This window comes from Enhydra lutris, unplaced genomic scaffold, assembly GCF_002288905.1.
Source record: "Enhydra lutris kenyoni isolate GAN:26980312 unplaced genomic scaffold, ASM228890v2 scaffoldscaffold9, whole genome shotgun sequence".
Classification (NCBI taxonomy): Eukaryota; Metazoa; Chordata; class Mammalia; order Carnivora; family Mustelidae; genus Enhydra; species Enhydra lutris.
In genome coordinates, this window is record NW_019154093.1 from 920,403 (window position 1) to 932,984 (window position 12,582).

Consider the following 12,582-nt stretch of genomic DNA (forward strand, 5'->3'; position numbering starts at 1 on the left):
GCGTAGATCTACCTTAATTCCCATCAGGCCACTCTAGAGAGCTGATAAAGGAATTCTGTATGGGTACGTGTGCTTGCAATTCACATTGATTGTCTACTGTCCTGATGAAGACTACTCAAGAACTGGTCCTCATCCTTTGAGTCCGGCCTAATGACTGTCTGGGAAGCATTAATGTATGAACTTTCCTCCTCCTCTGAGACCACTAACTGTACATATTAGGGAAACTCACTGTAGAGAAAAAGCCCAGGAATTCAGAAGGAAGCATGATAGAAAGACGTGCTTGGTGTCAGAAAGAACTGAATTTGAATATGAGTTCTACCATTTGCTGGCATTTGGCTTTGGGCCAATCACATTACCTCTCTGAACTTCCTTTTCTCCTCTGTAATGTGGAGATGGTGATATCTATATTTTAGCAGTATTTGGCATATCTACACACATATAGTGTCAAGTTGTTGTGTAGAGAAATAGTTCAATAATCAGTAGCTATTGTGATGTGTTCAACAAAATTTTTGAAAACCTACTACATATAAAGTACATCATTATGCTTGTGCCCCCCCCAATTCATATGTTGAAACCCTATCCTCTATTGTGATAGTAGTACTAGGAGTAGGGGCCTTTGGAAATAGTACTAAGAATACTTAGTATTAGAGGAGGTCATGATGGAAATGCCCTCATGAATGGAATTGGTGTTCTTATAAAGGTCCTGAGAAGTTTCCTTTGCTTTGCTCTTCACCGCATAAGGATACAAGAAGTCATCAACTGGCAACCCAGAAGTGGGCTCTCACCAGAACCCAACCATGCTGGTACCCTAATGTCATACTTCCAGACTCCAGAACTATGAAAAATAAATTTCTGTTGTTTATACACCACCCAGTAAATGGCATTTTGTTATAGCAGCCCAACCTAAGACGCACATATGTACAGAAAATAATGATTCTTCCTTTCAGGATGTTTACAGTTTGTACTAGGGAGATTAGGCATACACAAATATATCCAATAAGACAGAATGTGCTTGCACAAATGAGATACAAGATATAATACCAATAATAGCTACCATTTATTGCTTGCTTACAATAAGTCAGGCACTATGCCCAGTGTTTCATAAACATCTCATTCTATTTTTATAAATTCCACCTTAAAAAGTACTATTTTTATCTCTGTTTCACCAAAAAGGAAGCTGAGGGCCAGAGAGAGGAAATGAGTTGCCCAAGGCTGCACAGCTGGAGAGTGGCAGAGGACAGAAGTGAGTCCCATTCTGGGGTCTAGTCATGACATCCTTTTTTTTTTTTTAAAGATTTTATTTATTTATTTGACTGACAGAGATCACAAGTAGGCAGAGCAGCAGGTTGGGGGGGGGGAAGCAGGGTCCCCAATGAGCAGAGAGCCCAACTCGGGGCTCGATCCCAGGACCCTGGGATCATGACCCGAGCTGAAGGCAGAGGCCTAACTCACTGAGCCACCCAGGCACCCCTAGTCATGACATCCTTATCAGAAAAATCCATGCCTATAACTCCTAGGCTTTGTCCAAGTTTTACATTTTGTTCACCCATTTCCAATCCATCTTTTTTTTTTTAATTTAACTCTACTTTGAAATATCAGCTAAAATTTGAATAAATACCGTGTTGCCTCAAAAGACCCATAATTCACTGGACATCCATTCTGAAGTTAGTGTCTGTATAGGAAAAAAGAGGAACATCAATTTTACAACCTCCTCCAATCATCATACACTGAGAGCTTGTTGTTCTGCCCAACACTGTGAATCACCAGACTGATCTGGGGGCACATCTTAAGCCCTGGGGTATATGTGGCCTTAATAACTATCAGAGTCCTGTGCAAGGTTCTACACACTCTTTCAGGGTGATCTCATTTATTCTCATGTCTTTAGCTACCATCTGTGAGGCTCTGACTCTGAAAGGGCTGCCTTCAGCTCAGTTCTCTCTCTCCTTTGAACTCTGTCTGGGCACCAGCACCTGGGTGTTTCATAGACACCTCATGCTCAATATATCTGCATATGAACTCATCTTTCCTGCCTCACCCACACTGCTTTGTGTTTCCTAGCTCAGGAAAAAAAAAAAAAAGGCACTACCATGTCCACCCCAGGTAGACATCTAGACACCTGTGACTCCTATCTTTAGCTCTGGTTAGTCATCAAATCATTCTCTTCTATATTTTTTAAAATCTGTCTTTTGTTCTATAATTATCTCTCAGCTGGAGTTGTGCCAAAGCTCCTAAACTGGTCTTCTTTCTCCAGGTTCTCCTTTCTTAAGCTTTTCTCCACCTTGCAGCCAGAGTGATCTTTTTAAAACTCACAGATGTTCTTTAAGTCTAGCACATAAAGTCCTCCAGGGTCTCATCCTTACTCCTTCCCCAGACTCATTTAAATATTTCAGCCCCTAACATCAGATTCTATACCCTAATTCTATTTAACTCCGTATCCTTTTGAACATGCGGTTCCCTTCACCTGAATTTCTCTTTTCTCCCTTCTTTATCTAACATCTATTGATCCTTCAAGTGGGCATTGATTACCATTTCCAGGAATCCTTCACTAATGTCCCCAGGATGGACCAAGTGTCCTGCTTGCTTCCAAAGGGGTTGAGTTCCTGATATCTCATTTTCCTATTGAATCAAATTACATGGTAGACTCAGCTTAAACTTCTGATTCCAACAACTTACCTATAAACCCTTTTGAGGGTAGAGATGGAGCTAACAGCTAACAAAATGTCTAGAACAGTCTATAGACTTCCAAGAAATGTTCAGTATTTTTAAAAATATGAATGGGAGGTAGGGAAGGTTACAGCAAAGGGACTAGAGCTCGAAGTCCCAGTACAGTACAGTAATTAAGACAGAGGGTTCTGAAGTCAATGGCTTACATTGGTACTAGAGCCCCCCCTCTCCTTCGCATGTTGTTTAACAACTCGCCTGGGTTTTCCCATCAGTTAAAATTAGGGTAATAATTCTACTTGACTCATAGGGCTGCTGTGAGGATCAAATTTAAAATTGACATATTGTTCATTTTTTGCATTAAATTTGTAAAATACTGCACTAAAACAGTGTTTATCTTAGCCACTGAGTTTCTCGTGTCCCTTTAATTTTTTTACTCCAGAAGAGTACCTCATTCACTTCACTTTAGTCTTCACTTTGTCCGCACCTTATATGCTTGACAAATTATTAGCAGGCATTCAATAAACAGTGATTTATCTCTCTATATTTTCAAATTAAGTAAAACATATACGGTAAAGTGAACAAATATTAAGTGTATTGCTGAGCTCTCTAATTGTTCAGAACATTACGCTTCGCAGTAAACGGTGTCTTTTCACCCTCAGGTACCCCAACAAAAAAAATCCGTTTTGTAAGCCTCTCTTTTCCCAGTTTTCCACTGCTCCCTTCCCCAGGCTTTCCTTTGCCCCTGTCAATTTCAAGAGATTTCCTAGACTAAAACATTCCAGATCGTCAAACTTGAAAATGTATTTTCCTAGAGGACGGCCTACGACGTCCAGCCCCCTCGTAAATCCCAGGAGACCCTTCAAAGGAGGCCGCCATCTTCCATACAGCCTCGCATTACATCTCGCGCATGCGCTTCTGTTTGCGAGGCTGCAAAGAGGGAGATTTTTATCCCTTCTCGGCACCCTTACGTCGTAGGGCACCCGGGTCAAGATTTACGTGACGTCCGTTTCTTGCCGGAAGTGGAAAGACGGGGAGGAGGTGTCGCACTTTCCAGAGGGGTTTAATTTTAGGACTCGGGGTTAATTGTTTAAAATCTCCGAGATACTGGGGTGGATATATTACCCACTTTACGAGAAGAGACTAGAGTGCGCTCGGAGGCGTGTTTCTAGTGTAAGTGGGTACGCGTCTTTGATGCTGGCTTAAGGGGACCTAAACCATTCTTTTAAAAAAAACTTCATGGTGCCGCCTCGCTCTCTTTGAAAGTCATTTTCAGAGAGGTGGAACGCCTAGATTCTAGATTGATTCAAACTCTGCCACCGACTTGCTGTGTGCCCTTGGGCCCCTCTCCGAGTCCCAGTGTCTTCATCTATAGATGGAAGAGTAGACAAAGTCTCTTAAGTCACCTCTTAGTTCTGAATGTTGTTCCATGCCCGAGCCACAAAGTCCTGGGAGTTAAATATCGTTGGCCCCTTTTTATAAGGAGGACATTGAGTCCCAGGTTTGACGACTTCCTCAAGATTGCACAGAAAACTTTTAGAGATTTCAGATATTGAGACTAGAAGATTGTGCTTTAAGTCCACGACCACGACTCCTTTGTATATTTCTGTATCCGTTCCTGAAACTGGCCTATAGCAGTTACTGAAACAGTTTGAATGGATGAATGAAACTTTTGATATCAAGGCCAGTGCCATAAGCAGGTCGGTTGTTTCTCTGCCCTTCTAATGTATTAACAGTGTAACACTTTTCCAGGTGTTTCTTCTGCTTTACTTGACTGGGGACTCTGAAACCAGTTCTGTTGTCTTCAACTTAATCAGACAGCATGGAGGCACCTCCGGTCACCATGATGCCTGTCACTGGAGGCACTATTAATATGATGGAGTACCTGCTGCAGGGTAAGTGAGCCAGGCTACTTGGATGACCTGTTTTCCTCTCTCTGTTCATCATCTGTGGGGATGAGAGGCTGTTATACAGAGGCAGCCTGCATGATTTCTGGCACTCAATAGATAACAACTTTTTAAAAAGAATTTAAACGTTAATTATGGTCACAGACACAAACACATTAAATTAAGTGTACAGTTCAGTAGCGTTAATTACATTCACGTTGTATAACTGATTTCTAGAACTTTTTCATCTTGCAGAACTGAAACTCTATACCCTTCGAATACTAATTGCTCCTTCTCCTCACTGCCCCCCTGCCCTTCAGCTCTTAGCAATCACCTTTCTTTTTTGTTTCTGATTTTGACTACTTTATATATTTCATATGAGTGGACTCATGCAGTGTTTATCTTTTTATGACTGACTGGTTTTACTTAGCATAATGTCCTCAAGGTTCATCCCTACTGTAGCATGTGACTGGATCCCCCTTTTTAAAGCTGAATGACATTTCATCGTGTGGATATACTACATTTTCTTTATTCATCTGTCATTTGGGTTGCTTTCACCTCTTGGTTATCATGAATATTGCTGCAGCAAACATGGGGGTGCAAATATCTCTTCAAGATCCTGCTTTGAGAGGTGCCTGGGTGGCTCGGTCCTTGAACATCTGCCTTCAGCTCAGGCTGTGATCTCAGGGTCCTGAAATCAAACCCCACATTGGGTTCCCACTCAGTTCTCTGCTTCTCCCTCTCACCCCTCACTCATATTCTCTCTGTCTCTTACTCTCAAATAAAATCTTTAAAATAAAATAAAAAGAATCTAAATTAAAAAAAAAACAACAACAGGTAAAATAACTTGCCCAGATAGGAGAACTCAAGATCCAGAGAGAGTAGTGATTTTCAGGAAGTCAGATAATGTTTTGTGCAAGAGTTTAGACTTTAATTCAGATCATCCATTTGGTAACTTAATATGAACAACATTAGGTTATTAATTTTCACTTCTTAAGCTACCTCTTCTTCAGTCTTTCCCAACCCAGTAAGTGCCACTGTCATTCACCAGTTGCACGAACCAAGCATTTAGGAGTCAATCTCTGCTTTTCACTTTACCCCCACATCTAGTCAGTCTATCTCTAAGTCGTCATATTTATTTTACTTCCAACATATATATATATATTTTTTTAAGATTTTTATTTATTTATTTGACAGATCACAAGTAGGCAGAAAGGCAGGCAGAGAGAGAGAGGAGGAAGCAGGCTCCCCACTGAGCAGAGAGCCCAATCCCAGGACCCTGGGATCATGACCTGAGCCGAAGGCAGAGGCTTTAACCCACTGAGCCACCCAGGTGCCCCCAACATATATATTTTTTTAAGATTTTATTTATTTATTTGACAGAGAGAGTGAGAAAGCACAGCAGGCAAAGCAGCAGAGGGAGAGAGAGGGGCAGACTCCCCACTGAGCAGGAAGCTCGATGCAGGGCTTGATCCCAGGACCCTGTGATCATGACCTGAGCCGAAGGTAGACGCTTAACTGACTGAGCCACCCAGGTGCCCCTCAACATATATTTTAAATAAGCATTTTCTCCACCGGCAATGTCCTACACTGGTTTATCATCTGGGACTTGAACTATTTTAGTAACCTTTACTTATTACATTGTTTCTACTTCTGATTATCTCTGTCTCTTCCCACACCAACAGGTAGTCATCTTTTTATTTTTTATTTATTATTATTATTTTTTTAAAGTAAACTTTGTGCCCCCAACATGGGGCTTGAACTCAGGATGCGCAGATCAAGAGTTGCATTCTAGGGGTGCCTGGGTGGTTCAGTTTGTTGAGTGTCTCACTGCTGATTTTGGCTCGGGTCCTGATCTCAGGGTCTTGGGATCAAGCCTCATGTCAGGCTCTGCGCTCAGTGGAGAGTCTGATTCTCTCCCTCTCCCCCTGCCCCTCTCCATGTGTGCTCTCTCAAATAAATCTTAGAAAAAAAAAAAAAGTGGGGAGGAGTTACATGCTCCACCAACTGAGCCTGGTAACAATGTAACACTTCTCCAGGTGTTTCTTGTGCTTTACCTGACTGGAGACTCCTAAACCAGTTCTGTTGTCTTCAACTTAATCAGACAGCGTGGAGGCACCTCTGATCACCATGATGCCTGTCACTGGAGACATCATTAACACTATGGAGTACCTGCTGTAGGGGACCTACCAGGCGTCCCAGGTAGTCATCTTTTTAAATAATTGTTTTATTATTTAAAAATTCAAACTAATATAGTGAACAGTCCATTTCTTTCCTCTAGATTTCAGTTTGTATCATTTTGCCATATTTGCTTCATCTTTTTTCTTTCACTGTTTTTTTAAGTTTTTTTTTTTTAAGAGAGGGAGGGGCGGGAAGTTGGTGGAGGGAGAGGGAGAGAGAGAATTTTTTTTTTAAGATTTTATTTATTTATTTGACAGAGAGAGATCACAGGTAGGCAGAGAGGCAGGCAGAGAGAGAGAGGAAGGGAAGCAGGCTCCCTGCTGACCAGAGAGCCTGATGCGGGGCTCTATCCCAGAACCCTGGGATCATGACCTGATCCTAAGGCAGAGGCTTAACCCACTGAGCCACCCAGTTGCCCCGAGAGAGAGAATCTTAAGCAGGCTCCACTCCCAGCACAGAGCCTGAAACAGGACTTGATCTCAGAACCCTGCGATCATAACTTGAGCCGAAATCAAGAATCGGACGCTTAACTGCCTGAGCCACTTAGGCACCCCTTAAGACTGTATGGTTTTTGTTTTTGTTTTTGTTTTTGTTTTTAAGATTTTATTTATTCGTTTATTTGTCAGAGAGAGAGTACACACAGACAGGCAGAGTGGCAGGCAGAGGCAACGAGAGAAACAGGCTCCTGGCTGAGCAAGGAGCCTGATTCGGGACTCGATCCCAGGATCCTGGGATCATGACCGGAGCTGAAAGCAGTGGCTTAACCAGCTGAGCCACCCAGGCATCCCAAGACTGTATGTTTAAGTAATCTCTACACCCAACCTTGGGCTCAGACTTACAAGTCTGATATCAAGAGTCACATGCTCCACTGACTGAGCCAGCCACATTCCCCTCTTTTGCTGTTCTTAAAGAAAATTTCTGCGGGCACCTGGGTGGCTCAGTTGGTTGAGCGACTGCCTTCGGTTCAGGTCGTGATTCTGGAGTTCCAGGATCAAACCCTGCATTGGGCTCCCTGCTTAGCGGGGATTCTTCTTCTCCCTCTGACCTCTCCCCTCTCATTCTCTCTCTCTCTCACAAGTAAATAAATAAAATCTTAAAAAGAAAAGAAAATTTCTGACTCATAACATTTTATTCCTAAACTCTTCAGTAAGCCTATCTAAAAAACAAGGATATTTTTCTTCATAACCTTAATACCATCATTATTATCTTAAGAAAATTAATAATATATTTTAATATCACCTAACATCTAATCCATATTAAAAAGTTTCTCCCCAACTGTGCCCAGAATGTATTTTTTAAACAGGATGCAATCAAGTATCATGCATTACATTCGATAATTGTTTCTCTTAAAGTCTCTCTTCATTTGGACCAGTCTCCCCTCAGCTACACTTTTTTGCCTCATGACTGTGTCTTGAAGAGTCCATCCAGTGTTCCTGGAATGAGCCTCTGAAAATGTAAATGCAGTCATGTCTTTCCCTGTTTTGTTGACAATAAAGTGCGGAGTACATAGTTGCCCAGTGACCTTTGGGTAGAGTACCACCTTCACCACGAACTGTATGTCAGGCCTGCACTGCTGTGGCCCAGGCAAATCCTCACTTGGTTCTATCTTCCTTCTCACTCAGAGCACTTCACGCACAAACACTGATACCTTTCCATTTTCTTTAATTGCCCAAGCCCTTTCCTACCTCTGTGCCTTAGCCCTTGAAGATCCCCCTGGCCCAGTACTTTATCCAGCTCTTCACAGAACCGTCTCATTTTCATTCTTCAGTTTTCAGCCCAGTTGCATCCCCTTAGGGAGACCTTCTTTGACTCCAGCCCCTCAGAAAGGTCTTCTCTTCTCCATCCCCACCAGTTGCTCTCTATCCCATCTTCCTTTTATTTCCTTGTATTACAGTTTGCTTACTTATTTATTTTTTGTTTACCCTACTAAGTTGTAATCTCCCTTAGGGCATGGACCCCTACTTCTTAGCATAGTGCCTAGAATAGCATTCAAGAAGTATAGGTTGAATGAACCAACACTGACAAATGTTTGAGGAATGGGGTCTTCTGGGTGGCTCAGTCCATTAAGCATCTGTATTTGGCTCAGGTCATGGTCCTGGAATCGAGCCCCACTGGGTTTCCTGCTGAGAAGGCAGCCTGCTTCTCCTCTCCCTCTGGCTGCCACTCCCTCTGGTTTTGCATGCTCTCTCTCGCTCTCTCTCTGTCCAGTAAATAAATAAAATATTTAAGAAAAGATGTTTGAGGAATGAACAAACACATCTCTGATACTGTCCTGAATGTAGGGTACAATGTATTGAATGTAGGACTTGTTCCCTGCTCCCATGATCTTCTGTCCTGTGATTACTGGGATCTGATCTGTTGCTTTTCCTACAACACTCCCCATTTTCAAAAATTCAGTCCTTTGAATCTCACTATCAATATTTACCATAGTAACAATATATAGTCTTATTTATTTTAACAGATTTAGTCAATAAATATTTGAATACGTTACTAGCATTGGAGTATCATCAGTGGAGGGAGAAAGATGAATAAAGTATCAGTATACAACTGATATATTGAAAGATGACTAAAGAATTGAGGTGATAATGCTAAAGAAAACTAAAGCAGGGAGGTGGAAAGAGATTGGAGAGACGTGTGTTATCTTGTTCAGGGTGATCTGAAAAGACCTCTCTGATAAAGTGACACTTGAGCAAAGACCTGAAGGAAATGATGGGGCGAGGCATGCAGCTACCGGTGAGAAAAATTTTCTAAGTGTAGGGACTATGGAAAGAGACTCTGAAGAGAAATACTTTATTAAGTAGTTGGCATTTTCAGGAAATAATAGGAAGATCACTGTAGCTGGAGAGAGTGATCTAGGGAAATTGTTGAAGGAAATGATGTTGGACTGGTAGCAGAGTCCACAACGTATAGGACCTTGTAGATGATCGTAAAGACTTTAGGATTTATTCTGAATGACACGGGAAGCCATTGGAGGGTCCTAAGCAGAGGACTGTTCTTATCTGCCTTATATTCAAAAAGACCTCTTGGCTGTTGTGTATAGAAGAGAAGGAGCAGGCGAGGGTAGAAGCAGGCTGTTGCAAAAACCAGATAAGAAATGAGGGAAACTTGGACTAGATGGAAATAAATGAGGAAGTGAAACATGGTTGGATTCTGTACATATTTTTTTTAAAAATTACGGATTGGATGTAGGATATGGGGGAAAGAAAGGAGTCAGGATGATTCTGTGGTTTGGAGCCTGGGCCACTGGAAGCACAGAGTTTGCATTTACTGTAATGGAGAAGACTGCAGGAGTAAGATTGTGGAGGAAAAGCCAGCAATCGGATATGAACACACGAAGATAAATGAGACAGTTGGATATATGAGTCTATAGCTCATGAGATAAATACAGGAGTCCTCAGGGCATAAATGATATTTGAAGCCATAGCACCAAATTAGGTCGCTTTGGAAGGAAGAGATTGTTGATAAAGAGGACCAGGATTGAGTCCTAGGATCCTCCAGTGTTTAGGGAAGATGAGAAAGACCCACCGAAGTAAACTTAAAAGGAATGGTCAATGAGTTAGGCAAAAAGAACTAAGGGAAGAGTTGTGTCCCAGAGGCCAAGGGAAGAGTAGATTTCAAGGTGGGTATAATCTGACAACTATGTCAGATGCCGCTAGGAAGATGAACAAGATGAGAGCAAAGATCAGTGTATTTCTATGGAGCATTTCATTCCTTTGTATTTAAATATGTTACATAAAAAGGAAATGTTATAATATAGATAGAAAACTTGTGCTGCTAGAAATAGAAGATAACTTTTCAAGTAAATGACAGGAGTGTTATTATTATTCTAGATAGATACTGTTGTTCAGGCCTCTGAGCCCAAAGCCCACTGGCGATTAGCGTTTTAGGGAAGGCCTAAAGGCTTTCCTGTACCAACTAAGATAATGCAAAAAACTTAAAGAGGGTTAACTTTTTCATAAACCTTCTCATATGCTGCCATGGCAGCATAACCCCTCTGAAATCTCATATATTGGACCTATGCTTTACAAACATTGCACTAAACCATTGAGGTTTTTCATTTAAGTTTTTTCAATCTTTTGCTAATCCCAGTACCCAAAATGAAAGATGGGACTCAACCATACTCTTTCCTTCTTCAGGAAGCGTTCTAGATCACAGTTTGGAAAGCCTTATCCACCGCCTTCGTGGTTTATGCGACAATATGGAACCCGAGACTTTCCTTGACCATGAGATGGTATTCCTCCTTAAGGGCCAGCAGGCTAGTCCATTTGTTCTCAGGGCCCGGCGTTCTATGGATAGGGGAGGAGCACCCTGGCATCTGCGCTACCTGGGACAGCCAGAAATGGGAGACAAGAACCGCCATGCCCTGGTGCGCAATTGTGTAGACATTGCAACATCTGAGAACCTCACTGACTTCTTGATGGAAATGGGCTTCCGTATGGACCATGAGTTTGTCGCCAAGGGTCACTTGTTCCGTAAGGGTATCATGAAGATTATGGTGTACAAGATCTTCCGCATCCTGGTGCCAGGAAACACAGACAGCACCGAGGCCTTGTCACTTTCCTATCTTGTGGAACTAAGTGTTGTTGCCCCAGCTGGTCAGGACATGGTCTCTGATGACATGAGGAACTTTGCCGAGCAGCTGAAACCTCTGGTTCACCTAGAGAAAATAGACCCCAAGAGGCTCATGTGACTAAGACAGTCTCTCTGCCACTGGGGCCTGACCTCACCTGTTACAAAAAAGAAGATGTTTTAAAGGCTCCATTTCACCACTGCCAGCCGGGCATTCTTCCCCCAGAAAGGAGGACAATAAGGACTTCGTTGGTTCTGTACAGTTTTCCTTATGTCGCAAGTTCACCTCTGTGACAGCCTTTCCAAATGAAAGACTTAGGATAACAAGACTTTATCCAGTCCTTCTGTATAAGGAAGGGAAACTGGAATAAATTAGCTTTTAGAAAGGAAAATCTTTTACTTGTTTTGCTATTTGTGTATAAGACTGCGAGCTTGTACTGTGTGGTAATAAAAGCTATAAAGAGAAACATCTGTGATTCCAATTCTTTATCACCCTGCTAATTTGGGATGGATTCACTACCAGCTGGAACAACCAAAAAAAAATGACAGTTTTTAGTTTTAATTCTGATAGAGGTTGATAGTTTTTACCTTTAACCAAAGTATCACGTTCACTAAAAAAAAAATTTTTTTTTAAGATTTTATTTATTTATTCGACAGAGAGACACAGCAAGAGAGGGAACACAGGCAGGGAGAGTGGGAGAGGGAGAAATAGGCTCCCCACCGAGCAAGGAGCCTGATATGGGACTCGATCCCAGGACGCTGAGATCACGACCTGAGCCGAAGGCAGACGCTTAACAGCTGAGCCACCCAGGTGCTCCAAAAAATTTTTAAATACAGACAAAAATAAGAAAACCTGTAATCCTATAATTCAAAAAGTTATACTATCTTTATTCTGTTATATGTCCTTTTAATCTTTATTTTATAGATTTATATATATGAGATTGATTGACCGATTGATTGATTTTTTTAAGATTTTATTTATTTGACAGAGAGAGAGGTACCGAGAGAGGGAACACAAGCAGGGGGAGTGGGAGAGGGAGAAAGCAGGCTTCCCGCCATGCAGGGAGCCTGATGCGGGGCTCAAACCCAGGACCCTGAGATCATGACCTGAGCCGAAGGCAGACACTTAACGACTGAGCCACCCAGGTGCCCCAAGATATATTTATTTTATAAAATATTCTTTATATACAAGTTTATACCCTTCTCTTTTTGTTTGTTTGTTTGTTTTGTTTGTTTAATCACCTTTTCAGGACATTAAGCTATAGTGCTCTTCTGTAAAAACAAA

The 12,582-nt window shown here is 41.9% G+C and overlaps 1 protein-coding gene across 2 annotated transcripts; it reads left to right on the top strand.

Moving 5' to 3' along the window:
* The first annotated feature begins 3,676 nt into the window (after positions 1-3,676).
* LOC111143203 (mediator complex subunit 18) lies at positions 3,677-11,764 on the top strand. 2 transcript variants are annotated; one of them, XM_022496759.1, is made up of 3 exons: positions 3,677-3,834; positions 4,414-4,556; positions 10,865-11,764. In XM_022496759.1, exons 2-3 carry the CDS (start codon positions 4,484-4,486, stop codon positions 11,416-11,418), a joined length of 627 nt encoding a protein of 208 aa, XP_022352467.1. In that variant the 5' UTR covers positions 3,677-3,834; positions 4,414-4,483; the 3' UTR covers positions 11,419-11,764. The 2 variants fall into 2 exon arrangements, with proteins under 2 accessions (XP_022352467.1, XP_022352468.1); XM_022496760.1 differs by having other exon boundaries at positions 3,692-3,821; positions 10,865-11,521.
* The last annotated feature ends 818 nt before the right edge of the window (positions 11,765-12,582 follow it).

Bases quoted from the DNA above. Each gene is read 5' to 3' on its own strand.
- LOC111143203 (XM_022496759.1), top strand. From the start codon at position 4,484: ATGGAGGCACCTCCGGTCACCATGATGCCTGTCACTGGAGGCACTATT. The intron at 4,557-10,864 runs GTAAGTGAGCCA...TTCCTTCTTCAG, and splicing joins GATGGAGTACCTGCTGCAGG to GAAGCGTTCTAGATCACAGT.